The following is a 17,364-nucleotide window of genomic DNA, read 5'->3' as shown; positions in this document are numbered from 1 at the left end:
ACATCAGCCTCGCATTCCATTCTACTTAGCTCTCCTCCCATTTGCACATGCGTGGTGCCCTCCGGTGGTCGTCCAGGTGGTCGTCCAGATGAAGTAGGGAGTCTTCCTCGCTGTTAAACTTTTCACCTTTCCCACTCGACGCATGCTCTCTCCGCTCCTTGGTTCTGCTTCAACTCGTTTCAACATTTTCAGGTTCTTATCAAAGGTCAGGTTGTACCTGTTCTCTCTCAGGGGTCCCTTTCAAGGATTCATTTGACCGTTCGGTATACTCCCTATAACAAATATCTCAGTATACATAGATAAATTTGATAATGTAGATACATTTAATAACGCTTATCTATATTTTATGACCCATCACCTAAGAAACATTAAAACATTCATTTGGTTTTCCCCAACACTAACATTTCCCCCCTTTGAAAATACTTCACTCATACCAAGGGCAAGTATTTTCATTATTATTAAGTTGAATCAGGTTAGTAAAGGTTAGTAAGTATAGCTTGATATATCTTTATTAGTCTACTATCTTATTGATACCTCCATGCCTACTTATTAGTGCTAGTACTATAAGGTGGGGGTGGAGTAAATGGGACAGGGTGTTCTGGGTGATCCTTGGTAAGGACTCTCATTATTCGGCGATTCCATGCACTACTCCTAACTATTTCACCCTTTACACACAAGTACATTACTCCCATTGCAAAGAATACAATTAGCAGCAACACAATGGTTTGTAGGAGAGACTTAAGCCATCCTTCCAGGTGGAGGCCTAGTCCCTCAAAAGTTGCTCCCAACCAATTTTGCTCAGCTTCATGTTTCTCTTCCTCTAGCTTATGTTCCACACGAGCTAGTTGGGATATGTCATTTTCTACATCTGCAGTTACATTTGGAATATGCACACAGCAATGATCAATTCTATCTTTCAAATATCCACACACCCCATGCTCTTTTAACAAAAGCATGTCCAGAGCCATTCTGTTTTGCAGGGTTATTTTGGTTGTGGCCTGTAATTGTAAGTTTAAATCTTTGAACCCCTTCTTGCTTACCTTTGCCAACCTGTTTACCAGTAACATGTATATTCGGATTCGGTTCAGGAGACTCGTAAGGTTTCCCATACATGATTTCATAGGGACTTACTGACATCCCACTTCTTGGCTTTATTCTAATTCTTAGCAAGGCTATTGGTAAGGCCTGTGGCCACTGTATCTTAGCTTCCTGACAAATTTTGTTTAGTTGCCCTTTCAAAGTTTGGTTCATCCTCTCTATCTGACCACTAGATTGAGGCCTCCATGGGGTATGTAAATTCCAGGTAATTCCCAGTAACCAACTAACCTCCTTAACCACATTGGCAATAAAATGTGGTCCCCTGTCTGAAGAAATACCCAACGGTACACCAAATCTAGGGATTATTTCCTGTAGTAACCATTTTACCGTTTCCTTTGCTTGGTTGGTGCAACAGGGAAGGGCCTCCGGCCATCCTGAAAAAGTATCAACCCCTACCAATAGGTATTTGTAGCCTCTTGCTTTAGGTAATTCCATGAAGTCAATTTGCCAATAATCTCCAGGCTCTATCCCAGTCCTAGTTCTTCCCATCTCAGCATGTTTCCTTGCTACCGGATTATTCTTTAGGCAAAGCTGGCACTTCGACATTACTAACTTTGCCATTGTTAACATGTGTATTGAGATGACAACCCATTTCAAATAAGTCACCATTGCTTCTGCACCCCAGTGACACTCATTATATTTTGTTTGTAAGATTTCTCGCATTACTACAGGAGGCACTATGACTTGCCCTGTCGCAGTCACATACCATCCGTCGGAATTCTTCTGAGCCTTCATCAAATTCGCAAGTCTCTCATCTTCTGACGAATACTTTGGGTCTTTAGGTAAATTAGAACAAGAAAGGCCTACCTTTGATGGAATTAGAGCCATCACTTTCCATACTTCGCGCGCAACGTTCTGGGCCGTCAAATCTGCCAGTCTGTTACCTTCTGCAATCTCTGACACCCCTCCTTGATGGGCTTTACAATGCATTATAGCTACCTGTTGGGGTTTCTGTACAGCTGTTATTAATTTCAATATTTCTTCTTGGTATTTTATATTAGTCCCTTGTGAGGATAGCATTCCCCTTTCTTTCCATAATGCCCCATGTACATGAACTACTCCAAATGCATATTTCGAATCTGTCCATATATTCACATTCTTACCCTCGCTTAGTTCCAGAGCTCATGTCAGGGCAATTATTTCTGCTCACTGGGTTGAAGTTCCCGGAGGTAGGGAGTTTGCCTCAATCACTACTTTTGACGTAGTTACCGTGTATCCTGCATAGCGGGTTCCATTTTCCACAAAGCTGCTTCCATCCGTGAAAAGTTCCCAATCCGGTTTCTCCAGAGGTTGGTCCTTTAAGTCTGTCCTGCTGGCATAGGTATGTTCGATGATTTCCACACAATCATGACTGAGGTCTCCTTCCTCCGTAGTTGTTCCTAGAAACACTGCTGGGTTCAATAGGTTAGTAGTTTTTAGAATTACATCATCTTGCTCAGTTAGTATGGCTTGATATTTCATCATTTGGCTGGGTGACAGCCAATGGCCCCCCTTTTGCTCCAATAACATAGTCACCATATGTGGCACGAACACCTCAATTCGTTTTCCTAATGTGAGCTTCCTGGCTTCCTGTATCAAAAGGACTGTGGCTGCCACGGCCCTTAAACACGAGGGCCATCCAGCCCTTTCTGCATCCAATTGTTTAGAAAAATACCCCACAGGTCTTTTCCAGCTCCCAGTCGCTGGGTCAGTACTCCTAATGCCAATCGTTGTCTCTCATGCACAAACAGTTGGAAATCCTTTGATAAGTCCAGCAAGCCCAAGGCAGGTGCCTTTATCAGGGCTTCCTTTAATTTCTTAAAGGCCTCTTGTTGTGGCTTTCCCCAAGTAAATGTACAGGCCTTTTGGGTTTCACAGAGGGGCTTTGCTATGAGTCCATAGTCCATTACCCACAGTCTGCACCACCCGGCCATACCTAGGAAAGCCCGTAGTTCATGCAAATTTCGCGGCTCGGGAATTTCACAAATAGCTTGTATTTGGTTAACTCCCAGTTTTCTTTGTCCTTGAGAAATTTCACATCCCAAATAAATTACTGTTATGCACGCGATTTGTGTCTTTTGTTTAGAAACCTTGTATCCATTTAGTCCCAATTGATTCAAAATATCAATAGTTACCTGAATACATTCTGACTCTCCTTCGGTAGCTATTAATATATCGTCCACATATTGTAATAGCAAGTATTGATCCCTTGGTACCTGAATTTGTCCTTGGTTAATCCAATCTTCTACTTCTTTAGCTAGTTGACTGCCGAAGAGGGTCAGTCTATTCTTGAATCCTTGAGGTAACCTTCTCCAGGTCAGTTGCATCTTTCGTCCGTTCCGTGGATTTTCCCATTCAAAAGCAAAGAGTTCTCTACTATCCTTGTCAATGGGTATGCAGAAGAAGGCATCTTTTAAATCTATTACCGTAAACCACTTATATTTCTCTTTTACAGATGTTAACAATGTATAAGGATTAGCCACCACTGGGTGAATGTCTTTTGTTATTTCATTTATTGCCCTAAGGTCCTGCACTAGTCTGTATTCCCCATTAGGTTTCTTTACTGGGAAAACTGGGGTATTATATTCAGACTTGCATTCTTCCAGAATGCGGTAGCTAAGAAATTTATCTATAATCTTTACTATTCCTAGCCTAGCTTCTAGCTTCAACGGGTACTGTTTAATCCGTACCGGTCGGGCCCCTTCCTTAAGTTCAATTTTTACTGGCTAGGCTACTTTCGATTTTCCGGGTACGTCTGTTTCCCAAATCGTAGGTATTACTGCATTTTCTACCTCCTTTGGTATACAAGGAACAGCCTTCTCTTTAATCATCAATATTTGTCCCAGTTTTGATTCCGGGATTCTCATAATCAATCCCCCATCTTCAAACGTTATGGTAGCATTTAGTTTAGTTAACAGATCCCGTCCCAAAAGAGGAATAGGGCATTCTGGTACATATAAAAATTCATGCGTAATTTCTTTACCTCCAAACCATAAATCAAGGGGTTGTAAGAACGGCTGTACTTCCTCTTTCCCGGTGGCACCTACAATAGTAGTTTTCCTTTCCCCTATCCTACCACTTAATTTATTGAGTACTGAATATGTGGCCCCTGTGTCAGTTAAAAATTTTACTTCCTTATTTCCTATTTGAATTTTCACTAGGGGCTCTTTAGTTTCCGTTAGCGAATCTCCTAGTCAGCTACTATATTCCCCCAGGACCATCGCCTTTGCTGCTTCTTGGTTTCAGAACAGATTTCCCCCACCAACAATCAGCTGTCCACGGAGAGGGCACTCGTTTTTCCAATGACCTTCCCTCTTACAATGGGCACACTGGTTAAGACTTAACCTATTTCCCCCTGAGCTCGGATAGCCTTTCCCCGTTCCTCTACCTCAACCATTAATATTTCCTCTTTCCCTGCCTCTTAATCCTGCATGTTCTCTCCCTTGAATTACTGCTAACAAATTCTGTTGTTGCCTTTTTGTTGTTTCTTTTTCTCTGTTATTATACACTTTCCAGGCTATTTCCAACAGCCTATCCAAATTTCTCAAATCTGCACCTTCCAACTTTTGCAATTTCTTCCGAATATCCTCTTGGGCTTGTCCCAGGAAAATGAGTGCTAATTGAGCTTTAGCTTGCTCAGTTTCTACGTCTAAATCCGTATATTTCTTAGGAGTTTCTTTTAATCTCTCCAAAAAGGTGGAAGGTGATTCTGTTTTTTCTTGCCTGACATTATACAATTTTGACCAATTTATGGTCCGGGGCATGGCATTCTGTACCCCGACTTGTACCCAATCTTGATATCTCTTCAGCCTCCTTATTCCATCCCCCGTGTTATAATTCCATTGGGAATCCTCAGTGGGGAAGTTTTGACCTATATTCCCAGGCACTAATCCGTTTTGTATATCCTCTCGGGCTCTCTCTCTAGCTGCCCGCAATACCATGTCTTTTTCAGTCGAGTCCATTAAAGTATCCAGGATCACCTGGAGATCATCCCAATCGGGATTTTGGGTTTTAATTATCATTTTCATTACCCTGGCTACTTTATCTGGGTTTTGTCTATAGGTGCCGGCTGCTTGTTTTCATATCATTAAATCCCCAGCCGAAAAAGGCACCTTAACGTATACCGGTCCTTCCGTCCCCACTCCCTGCCTGAGGGGAGCGATTATTTTCCCTCTCTGTTCATTTATAGTTTCTCCTGCCCTCTGCTGTTGCCGAGTCCTGTGTGACACAGGGGAGACTAAAGTCGGGGGTTGTCCATCACTACTGCTATCTTCATTCTCCCTTTTCTCTCCCTGTCCTGGCTCTTCCGGAGCCGACGGCGCAACTTCCAGATCAATATTTCCATTATTCATTTCCCCATAATACTTATTATTCTCTATTGCCTGATGCTGCATACAGCGCCCTTCCTTAGTACATGCACAGCAACGTTCCTCGGTCGGAACTTCAAACACCATTATTCCACAAGCATGCTGCCATTCAGGCTTTCGGCGCAAATAAAAGAATAGTTCCACATACGGGAGTTCATCGTATTTTCCTTCCCGCTTGCAAAATAGCATTAATTGTAAGATTGTATTATATTGCAATGTTCCATTCTCAGGCCAAGTTTCTTGGTCCTCTAGTTTATACTGTGGCCACCAAATATTACAATAATCAATCAGTTTTCCTTTCCGCATCTCTTGACCAAAACCTCCCTCTTTCCAATGCGTTAGCAAACATCCCAGTGGGGATGTTCGTGGGATAGGTACATCTTTTCCCAGAATTCCTTTAAATTTTTCCATTTCGAGCTTGTGATACAAACCCAAAAGCTGCCGAAGCAGCAGCAAAAGGCTGCCAAAGCAGCAGCACACTAACCCAGAAGCTGTCAAAACAGCAGTGTGCTTTACCAAATACCAATAATACCAAGTGCTGACCCTTCCGCAAAAAACAATACAATTACCAATACCAAACCACCAATGCCGAACCTGCAGGGCTTTCGCTCTGTCTAACGGACGGCGCCTAGGCTTACCCCAGGAGCTCCCTGCCCAACCGAGCGTGGCTTTCGCCGCGTCTGACCGGCAGGCTTTCCCAACCAAATCGGTACCGAATACCCAAAGTAGAAAGCACCTTTGCTTACCACTCCAGTGGTACGTCATGAGCAGCAGAGGTCGGTCGTGGTCGACTGCTCCCCGAGAATCCCTCGGTGCTGACTGGAGCGAAACCGAGACACGATCCGCCTCAGCAGTGCCCATGCCATCCCATCTGGGTTGCCAAAATGTTAGCGTAGCAACCACATAACCACCAAGTGATTATATGAAGGTGCTTTATTCAGTGCTGGAAGCCGGGGCAGGTGCCCAAATCTGGCTTCAAGTCCCGTTACATCCCGATCGTTATTTATACCTTCAACATTACGTAAGGTATACATATTCATTACAGGTTGCAACATCAGCCTCGCATTCCATTCTACTTAGCTCTCCTCCCATTTGCACATGCGTGGTGCCCTCCGGTGGTCGTCCAGGTGGTCGTCCAGATGAAGTAGGGAGTCTTCCTCGCTGTTAAACTTTTCACCTTTCCCACTCGACGCATGCTCTCTCCGCTCCTTGGTTCTGCTTCAACTCGTTTCAACATTTTCAGGTTCTTATCAAAGGTCAGGTTGTACCTGTTCTCTCTCAGGGGTCCCTTTCAAGGATTCATTTGACCGTTCGGTATACTCCCTATAACAAATATCTCAGTATACATAGATAAATCTGATAATGTAGATACATTTAATAACGCTTATCTATATTTTATGACCCATCACCTAAGAAACATTAAAACAATTCATTTGGTTTTCCCCAACACTAACACTTAGGTGCACTAAATGCACATCCTTGTGGAAAATGCAGTTTTCTGAATGGCGTTGGAGCCACAATTAGAGGTGATGTGAGACCATTAAAGCAGGAATTAGTAGGCTACAGCGCCTTCCAGTGAGGCAACACCTGAATTCAGGTTTTTGGGATCACAATTCTGAAGTCTTCTGCAGGCCCTCTTTAAGAAAGTCTTTTGGCTCTGACCCACAGTTAGTATCTGGCAAGCAGAACTGAAGGCTTAGCTGTCTGTGCCAGTTTTCAGCGTGCAACTGTTTTATCAGAGCCTGGGCTTTACAGAGGACGTGTTAGTTTAATATTCATCTTTTGTGCCTGAAACACCACTCACCACCGTTCTTGCATGTTGCTGGTTGGAGCCTATTCTAAACACCAGGAAGCAAAGAGAAAGACACGAGCACAAACAAAGCATGCTCTCATTTTTTAAAAGGTGAATGAAAACATTCACTTGCATTAGGTGAGATTCTTGCCCAGGTTAATTCAGAGGAACTAACCAATGACCCTGAGCACCAGGAGCCCCTGTTCCCACAGCAAACCCTGGGTTACAAGAAGAGCCCCAAGTCTTAGGAGCAGCCCCCTCCTGTCACTTGATGGGGCTTTGTTCACACAATACGAGCAAAGCTAACAGTCTCTCTGTCCCCTTCACCCAACAAAGGCTCCCTCTGCCTAGGGCACACATAATATGCTGTTTCCACCTCTCTCACCCAACTAAAAATACTTGGCATTTATAAATCACATTTCCCCTGTGTACTTTTGAAAATCAAGCCTCAGCAGGAAAGAGAAGATTGTTTTTACACAAGGTGTACGGACAGAAATACTCCAGGCAGAGTGCCTAAGAGCTGGCACTGTCACGGAGAGACTGAAATATAGCTGTAGCTTGGCCCTTCGAGACAGATTTGCATCCCCCCAGAGAATTCACTTCAGGGTGTCTGTAATGTATTTCTTCCTTTTCCCTCAAATCTAGGGTTAGGAGGAAGGTGAGCCACAGGTGGAAATGACTCATTAATTGTCCAGGTGACCCACTAATGAGGAGAAAATGTTGCTAATAAAAAGGCACTGCTCCCTGGAGTTAGGGTGAATGATAGGTGGCTTGTTTGCCTTTGAGTGTTGGCTGTAGCAAGGCACAGACTGGGCTAAAATAAGATTTTTTTTTTTTGAAGGTAACAGGATATATTTTTCATCTACAGTACATAGTTAAAAAATTGGGGTTATTTATATAAATATGGGGTGTATTTATAGTACAGCTATAATGAAAATAATCAGAAAATGAGATATATATTTTTGGGGGGGGCGGGGGGATGTCTGATAATAGAGGTAATGATCTATGGCTTGGTTTGCTTGGGTTTTGTTATGGGTTGGTTTTTAGTGGGTTTTTTTTTTGGATTTGGTTTGGTTCTTTCCTCTGTAATCTTACTCTGATTTTTCTTAAATATTTACATTTTTTCTATAAAAACTAAACAAAAAGCTATGTTAATCTGGTGATGGATGTTCTTGTATATTACAAACAGCTGTGCTGAAACTTACTCAAATTCTAAATAATGTTTAGATTAGTATTTTTGCCATTCTAATTGGACTGAATTTCATTATTCTTCATTCTAAATTGGCTATAACATCTATTTTTGTTAACAGTATTCTGTCTAAGTTGATTCTTCCTTTTACTAGTGCAGGACAGCTTCAGTATTCTCAGGGCAGCTAGAGAATGTCCCTCAGGGAATTAATTTAGGAACTTGTGTGAACTCCTCTTGGAGTACCTCAAGTGTAAGATGCTATGGGTAGTAGGAATCTTACACTTTTCATACTTAAAATGAAGATCTGAATAATGGGAGAACTTGGAATACAGATTCCTCTAGGATAAAAAGATAGGCTTAGCCTCAAGTTAAATTTGAGAAAACAGTTTAGTGTTTAAGAAGTCTTGTATAAGAAGAACCATTGTGCTCCAATCTCCAATACAAATTAAGTACCAGAGAAAAAGACTTTTTTTTTGGAGCTCTTCATATCTGCTTCAGTAAGTCTTTACAGCTTTTCAAACTACTTTGGTTTTATGAAAAGGCCTCTCACCAAAAGGCAGGCTATAAAAGGGCAGTAGAAGTTAAAATCCTAGTTCTGCTGTTAATGAACTGTAGTGGGTAGCTCTCCATCCCCTTGCAAAAAGAACAAGCTTTCTCCTTGATGTGGAAGAGTAGGAAGTTTAACTCACTTGGCTGTAATCTCTTCTCGCCCTTCCAAGCACCTGGGTAATGTAAAGGTCTCAAATCCTCTGTCTCTTTGTGCCAGTCAGGATGTCTGGACGTGGAAAGAAAAATGCAGTGGCTGGCAAACCTGGAGCTACACCAAGGAAAACTAAATCAGCCCTGGCTGGTCTGCAGTTTCCCGTGGGTCGTGTCTACAGGCTCCTTAAGAGAGGCGGCTATGCTGACAGGGTTGGTCCCGGCTCTGCCATCTACCTGGCCGCGGTGCTGGAGTACCTGACAGCGGAGATCTTGGAGCTGGCAGGGAATGCTGCCCGGGAAAACAAGAAATCCAGGATTCTGCCCCGACACATCCAGCTGGCTGTGAGAAATGACGAGGAGCTGAACAAGCTCTTCTCCTGCGTGACCATTGCTCAAGGAGGGGTTATGCCAAATATCCTTTCCGAGCTCCTTCCGAAGAAAACTGTCCAAAGTGCTGCTCCTTCTGAAGAAAAACCTGGTAGCCAGTGAAACTTGCTTTTCCTGGTCTGTTCTGTGCGCTTATGGATGATGGAACTCAGTAGCACTGATTTGTATGTGATTATCTCTTTGTACTTTTTCCACTGATTTTTTTAATGTTTTTAAAGCTTCTAATAAACTTACTAGAAAGCAACATTGTTCTCCTTTCTCTTCACTGCTCTCCTTCCAGGGATCTAAGAATCCAAGAAATGTGGTTTTCTAAGTCTAGCATACCATCCAAATAACTCTCTTAAAAAGTAAGAGTATACTAATTTTTGAAAACATGTTTTAAGTAATAGTTGTGGAGCAGGCAGAGGAGTCACAATGCATTGCCATTCTTATGAACTCTTCTGCCATCACAAACTTCCTAATGCAGTTGGTTCAGCACCTTGTAGGTTAACTCTGCTTCAGAAGTTACTGACTTACTGCTTTAAGGCTCACTGCAGCTCTACAAGCCATAGAGAGAGCCTCCAATGTGAGTCTAAACCGCTGTCCCCTTCTTGTATACTGACTGTAGGAAGTGTATTTGAAGCCCAGTACAGTGTTTGTGCTGCTAGTAGAGGTGACCGTCCTGCTTCTGTCAGTGCAGAATAACACTTCTCCAGCTCCAAACAATCCCCTAGGCCACTGCTGACCAACTCACCAAAAGTCTTCCTTCAGGAGGGCTCCTGGGATTTTCTCTCTGTTTGTAGTGGATGTTGAGGCTCCCTGCTGAAGGGGAAACCAGTGGTCTGGTGCAGATGTGTTAGGATCAGTCTGGCCCCAAGGCAACGTCTCACAAAGTTCGCAGCATCTAACACAAGTGCTGGTAAGGACCAGCTTCCTAACCTGCAGCCAAAGCATCAGACTGTTATTTGAATAAGATCTGCCTGTTGTTTTGAGTTTGACCTAGCTCCTTTGCCCTCTTCAAAGCATCATTGTGTCAGAGCCTACAGGTCAGGTTTTATGATCCTGAAGGACATCAGAGCTGTGTGAGATACGCAAAGTAAATGTCTCAAAATTGCACTTGGGCAAGGAGTGGGAAGAGAGAAGGATACCTGGCAGAACAGCCACCTTCATTTCTACAGTGGTAGGCAACTGAAAAAGTCAATGTATATTGCTTGCTTTTAAAGAGCAAATTGATGAGATCTTGGCTAGCCTGCAACTAAAGTAAAAACGTGAGGAGTAGGTCTGCAGCTTTGTGCATATAGTAAAGATGTGCTATGTGCAACTTCAGATATGTGCTGTTTACGCCTGTTAATGGAGAAAAAAAACACTTTAAGGGAGGCATATGAGAAATGAACATATGAAACTCAAATTAGTTCCTCCATCTGACCACGGCAAAGGAAAACAGGTCTTGGAATGATTATTTCTTTCAACCAAGCAAAAGTCTACATGTTTGCAGTAATGAGAGAAGACTCAAGTAATGTACTAATTTCATGCAGTTTTAAGTGTGGCATTTATAGCACCATCTATAGCATCATCTGCTGATCTAAGAGGACTGTGTTTCAGTGATCGTGCTGCTCCTGTGGCTCTGCTCTGCACCACACCAAACATCCCTCCAAGGCATGTCCAGCCTTCACTTGACATTTTCTGTATGACAAAAGACTGAGGGAGCAGTGTGGCCTTGTCTTTGCTTACACCCAAAGACTGCGTGGGTACACCAAAGACTGTGGTGAGGTACTGGTCCAATTCAAAGGTCCATTTTTTTGGTATTTCTTTGATCAAAATCAATCTCAATGGCTTTCTTCTAGCCAACAGTTTAAGCCATTTGTGAATTAACCAGATATCAGAGTGATCTGAAAATTTACCCCTCTGGCTTTACAGTGACAGAGGATGGATACCTTCTAATCCATCTGCTCAGAGAGTTTCTGTTGGGCCAGGGCTCAACCCTTCAGCACTTACGTATTGGAAAAAAAAAAAAAAAAAGATTCAATTACACTCAACTCTAGAATGGACATATTATGCCCTGTAACACAACTATGTATGACTTTGGAAAAAAAAAAAAGTGTAAAATGGGGATAAGACATAGAATGCAGACAACCCAATATCAGAGGTCCTGAGCTTTCACAGGCTCTACAGTGGGGTCACTAGGCAGTGTGGCCAATGCTGGCACCACAAACCACCATGATATAACTTGTGTTTAATTCTTTATGACTACAGCAGGATGAGCTGTGCCCCCTTCCAGCTGTAATAAATGAACTGCCAATCAGGGGTATTGCCGTTCGTTAAGTCAGTAAATAATATACATGTTTTCAGAGGAGAACATCAGCTGACGAAGTGCTAAGCAGCCCTACAAGGAATAGTGACAAATTCACATGCTCTTGAGTGCTGTATCAAGTTGCTCAAGTGTTGTGACCTTGATTGTTTTCCATTTTGAGTGGCTGAATCATTACTCACCCAGGTGGCATTAAATGACAGAAGAGGTGCTAATGATATGGCTACCACTACAGAGTTTAAAAGGGGGCAGCTCTTCATAGGAAGTGTAGTCTGGCAGATTTGGGTTATGATATTGTTGAAGAAAAGGATAATAACTTGTTCAGGTAAAATTTTGTTTTTAAGAATAGAAACTTTGTCTCTCAGTGTTAGGTAAGCTCTTGAGTTTTGTAAGTTCTGAGTTGGCATAAGGCTGTTGATTAAGGTGGTTATTTAATTTTATTTACTTATCTGGGCTATTTCTAAAATTCTTCTTTTTTTTTTTTTTTTCTCTTAGGGCCCTCAGAAACCTCCTGTAAGAACCTTTTATTCTATTTCTAAGGGCTTCAATTTGGTATCTGATTTAGTTCCTCATCAAATCTGTGTGGAGTCTCTTTTTACTTAAAAAAAAAAAAAAAACAGCTAATGATCAAATCTTAAAAGCAATCCTATACACAGGAGCAGAACCTTCCTCTGTTCATCTTTTAGCTGCTTTGTGTTATACATTAAAGAGGAGTTAATGCTATTCAATACCAGAGACTTTATCAGTAACAAGTAATAGAGACCCGTTGAAATGGGAGGAATATTGTACAAGCAGATGGCACTCGTGCATTTGTAGTAGTCTGACTCATAGTGTGCTGAGTAGAGTAATTTTGGTGTCTGATGTGAAAAACAAAGTTTCTCTTCTCGTAAGTCTTGTTCCTCATTGTGACCTGTTACTTTGCAGCAATAGGTCCCTCACCTTTGGCAAGATCCCCTTGAAGTGGTTTCCAGCAGATATATTTTTCTGATGTAACAACAGGAAAAAAAAAATATTAACTTCTAGTATGGGTTCTCTCAAGGCTATGATTATAGAAGCTGCTTAGTGTTGTGCTTTCTTGTTTTCTTTTACTAGAGGTAAGTTCAATGAAGATTCCCTGCAGGCTTTCTGGACACTTGTGGGTATGTTGAAGCCTTGTTTGCTTAAATTTTCTCGTTAAAAGCAATACTCATCTGATGCTGGTTCAGAAGGCCTTGCTCCTAAGTTCCACTTTACTCTCTTGAAAAGTCCTGGAGGTCTAGCAGATGGCTGGTCTGCTGCTCTGATTGAGCCTGTAGATGGTTCTTGGCTGGAAACTTCTCAGACTCCTAGAGGAGCAGCCAGACCCATCTGCTCCTTCAGACAAAAGTATGAAACAGCTAGCAATCTTTCTGGGAAAAGAAAACTGACTTCTAAGGAATTAGGCAGTGGAATGAGGAGCATGGAAGGAACTTAAATGCTAAGCTTTTGTTGGTGGTGATTTTGTTGTTTAATTCCTCTTCCTTTCGTACTAGATTGATGTTAGAATGTCTGAATGCAAAAAGAAAAACCCAAAGCTCCTCCTTGTGCCAAAGAAAACTAAATCATCCATGGCTGGTCTGCTGTTTCCCGTGGGTCGTGTCCACAGGCTCCTTAAGAGAGGCGGCTATGCTGACAGGGTTGGTCCCGGCTCTGCCATCTACCTGGCCGCGGTGCTGGAGTACCTGACAGCGGAGATCTTGGAGCTGGCAGGCAACGCTGCCCGGGAAAACAAGAAATCCAGGATTCTGCCCCGACACATCCAGCTGGCTGTGAGAAATGACGAGGAGCTGAACAAGCTCTTCTCCTGCGTGACCATTGCTCAAGGAGGAGTGCTACCTAATGTTCTTCCTGAGCTTCTGCCTAAGAAGACCATGTCTCTTAAACCACCCCACAAAAGTGTCCGGTCACAGGAGTTCTAGCTGCCACCATGCTCTTGAGCTTGTGTTGCTGCTAGTGCTGGCATTTTCCACAGCCTGGACCTCTACATGCTTTTTGGCAACTTTGGTTTACATTCATGTGTGTACCTAGGTGCATGTCTGAGAAGTGCTAAAGACAGGGTTGCTAGTTCGGTTTTCCTACGTCCTTCAAAAGAATGTTGACAGACTACTTCTATGAATGTCTAAGTGTAAAATGGACTCATGTTGATCTTCTGTCCTTCTATAAAATATTTGTTGCATCATTTTCTTCCCAGTGTAGTTATTTAGGGAAACCTGGCCTTTTGTCTTTAAAGAATGGGGGTGGGTAGCTGGGATCTACTTATTCAATGTGTGAGAGTCTGCTTCATCTGACAACTGTGCCCATGAGGAGGTCTGAAGTGAACTACTTAGTGTAAGTAGACGCACTCAAGAGACTTACACTGGACTTCCTTATACATCAGCTTTACTGTCCTTATAATCTTCTCTCATCTTTGGATGCTGAAGTAGGGCTGTGCTGTAACTTCAGAGTGTCACCACGCACGCCTTGGTCCAAGGATGGTGGAATTGTTCTCTTAAGTTTCGGTATTCATGGAGTACAATCTGAGGAGTCTTCAACAGACAGTGTATAAACATGGTCAGTGTTTGAGCCTTAAAGATCTAGGAAGTCTTCTTAAGATTGCGTCCTGATGAGATGCTCCTTAGTTTCTTTGAGGCTTGTTCCATTAGGATCCAGGTCAAGCAAAGCTATGCATTAAAGGGCAATCCAGAAAGTAGCCTTTCCCAGAACCTTCCAACTCTTGTGTCCTACAGCTACACGGTTTGAAAGGTTACCTAAGCACTACTGGGTTTTTACTCTAGATTGTAATACCAGTGAGGACGTACCAAATTTGTTGTGCTACAGGTTTTATTTAACAGCTTCACCAGCAGGATGCCACTTAATACACTTGTAATGTCCTAGAATTTATCAGCCATTTGAATTTCTCTACTTATAGCACAGCATCAAAAGACCCTACTGTCTACTAGGTTCAGATATATTAATCCATTCAGACAAAAAGGTTATTTGGAGAACTGCCTCCACATTGACCCTACTAGGCCAAGATTTGGGAACCTGTGTTTGTTGAGTTTGCCCCATAGTCATCCATAAGGTGCTGCTGCTTTCTGTAGTGCAACTTGGAAAAACTCCTTGTTTTTCTGGTCTTGAGGGTATTGGGAACACTTGAACTGTTTGCAGAGAGCTCTTCTCCTTGTTTAGGCAGGCTAGAGAATTTAAATGAAAGATGGGAAGCCAGGAAAAAGCAGTCGTGGGACTGCCGTTGGAGGACTTTCAGTATGTAAAACCTCTGTTATGTATGCATGTGGGTATACTGAAAGCTCCTACTAGAGGCAAGGCCATGAAAAGACAGATAGAGGAGAGTCTGTAGGTATCAGGTCAGTCCCGGTATAACTGGCTGCTATGAGCACTGGAGATGAGTGGTCTGTAGTGTGAGTAGTAGATGAATGTTGTTTAGAGGGCAGCCGGAAGATCAGCCATTGCTAGCTGTGTAATCATAGGCAACTTTCTCCAGAGATTTAGAGGGTGAAATGGTGCTGAAGCACTGACCTGTGTAATACACTATTGCCTTGGAAAGTAACAGCAGCTCCTTAGGGGGCCGCTGGATGTTTTTCTACAGCAGTTTCAGTCAACACTGACAATATGAGCTGTGTTTGAAGAAAAACAGTCCCTTGTTCCCCTGTCAGGCTGGTGGTTACATTTCATGCTGTGTTGGCTCAGAGACCGGCTTCTGGATCATCCAAGATGCTGTCCACAGCACGGGTGCTCGAGCAGCAGCATGGGCTCATGCAGCTCCTGCAGTGCTGCACTGCTCCCTCCGCTGGGTCAACACAGCTGCTCGCAGCATCTGCTGGCCTCATGCATGTTAAATTTCTTTGCTTTGGACTTGGTGGCTTTTTTGTCTTCCTAACAAGCAAAACCCGTGGCTTTTCAGCAAGCTACTTCTGTGCATGCTTTACCCTGGTGCCCCAATTTGGGGAGCTGCATAGTTTGTGCTGAGACAAGCTGGCCAAGAGGCATTGGTCCTGCCCAAGGCATAGGATTTGGCCTCAGACTGGGTCAGAGGGAAGGCCACCATCAGGGTGGTGCTGGTTGGTGTTCATATATTAGTTGCTGAATAACCAATTCTATACAGCTTATAAACTACCTCTGCCAAAAATCTTACATACTTAAGCACTACCTGTGGGTGGCTGGCAAAAATGAGGTGGTGTTCCATTGCCCTATAAGCTGCAAACTTAGGAAGATGTGGTCTTCCAGGGCTCAATGCCCAGTAGACACTCTGGGGTCTCCAACTCATATCTGCGCAACTGCAAGGGCCAGTTTGGAGGCTGGTAACTCGAAAAGCTGCCTGGGGAGAGGCATCACCTTTGGCAGTGTCTCACCCACTTCTTTGGCACAACTGCACAAGCAAGCATGACCTGGAGGAACACTGGTCCAGAGGGAACCACAGGGAAAGGGCATTCCTGGAGCACACAGGAGTCCCAGCAGCTATCATGCAGCTCTACTGTCATTAGTAGTTTGGGCTGACCTATAGATGTGCTAGTTCCTGAAATAGGTCTTGCTAAGGCTCTTCTGTTCTCTGTGCTCGCTGCTAGAGCTTTTATGTTCCATTTCTAAATGTTAAACCACTGATGCATTCATTTCTGTGTTTCTTGCAATGTCTGCAGACAATTAGAAAGAGAACACCTCATATTAATTTCAGGGAACTCTCATTAATTCTCCAATACTGTTTCTCTCCTGCAGCTGGGAAGCCTGTTTGGTCTTTCTTTTGAAGATGCGTATGTTTACAGCATTATGCATGCTTCAGTGGGGTGCTCTTAATCTTTGATTAAAAATCCATTGTCAGTTTAAATATAATAAAGCATAATTTTTCTTTTAGCATATCCTCAGCCCTGTTCGTTACCAGACTGCACACTGCTATACCCCCAAATAAATACTTTGATGAGATGTGAGGCATATGGCTTGTGGAGGCTGCCCCAGCAGCTGGGTCAGACTTTGCCCCTGTTTCCAATTCTTTCTCAGTCTCCCTTCCTCAGCTCTCCGTGGTGTCACAGCTTATGTACTTTCTTGACTTCAGGGGGCAAATTGCTTATTTACTAGCTAATGTTTATTGAATGTTTTGAGGCTGCTAAGTATTAGAAAGGCTGGAAGCCATTGTTTTGTTTATACAAGCGCTCATTAGACTCCCAAACAAGGGGTTATATAAAGAGTGCGTGGGAGAGAAGGGAACAACTGTTTCCAGCACTGCAGTGAAAGCTATGCTCTCTCCAGCTATCTGTGTGGCTTTCTTTGCAGTGCTGTGCATAGCATCTGGGAGGATATTTTTGCCAGAAGTATCATGGTGGGTCGTCTTAATTGTTCTACCCCCAAAAAGGACAAGCTCACTTAAACTCATTTTGTAATGATTTTAACATTTGTCATGCCAGCAACAACTTGGCAGCTGGGGAGAGGAGGCAGTCATACTGTTAGATGTATGTGACCAATGAACCAGTAAAATGTGCAAGCTGACCCCGCACTATCTGTGCTCTCATCTCCCTTGATAGCAAGGAGTGGGGGACTTAGTCACCAAGCTGCATGA

The 17,364-nt window shown here is 43.1% G+C and overlaps 1 protein-coding gene across 1 annotated transcript; it reads left to right on the top strand.

Annotated features, from left to right (window-relative positions):
* Positions 1-9,196: 9,196 nt before the first annotated feature.
* On the top strand, positions 9,197-9,616 carry LOC310900456 (histone H2A-like; the record flags this gene model as incomplete). Its single annotated transcript, XM_083838486.1, has 1 exon — positions 9,197-9,616. The coding sequence occupies one exon, from the start codon at positions 9,197-9,199 to the stop codon at positions 9,614-9,616; it is 420 nt and encodes a 139-aa protein (XP_083694612.1).
* Positions 9,617-17,364: the final 7,748 nt, after the last annotated feature.

The sequence above is a fragment of the Anser anser genome (genome assembly GCF_964211835.1).
Source record: "Anser anser genome assembly, chromosome: 1".
In the NCBI taxonomy this organism is placed as follows: domain Eukaryota; kingdom Metazoa; phylum Chordata; class Aves; order Anseriformes; family Anatidae; genus Anser; species Anser anser.
The sequence above is the reverse complement of the archived record's forward strand: the minus strand, read 5'-3'. Positions and strand labels throughout refer to the sequence as shown.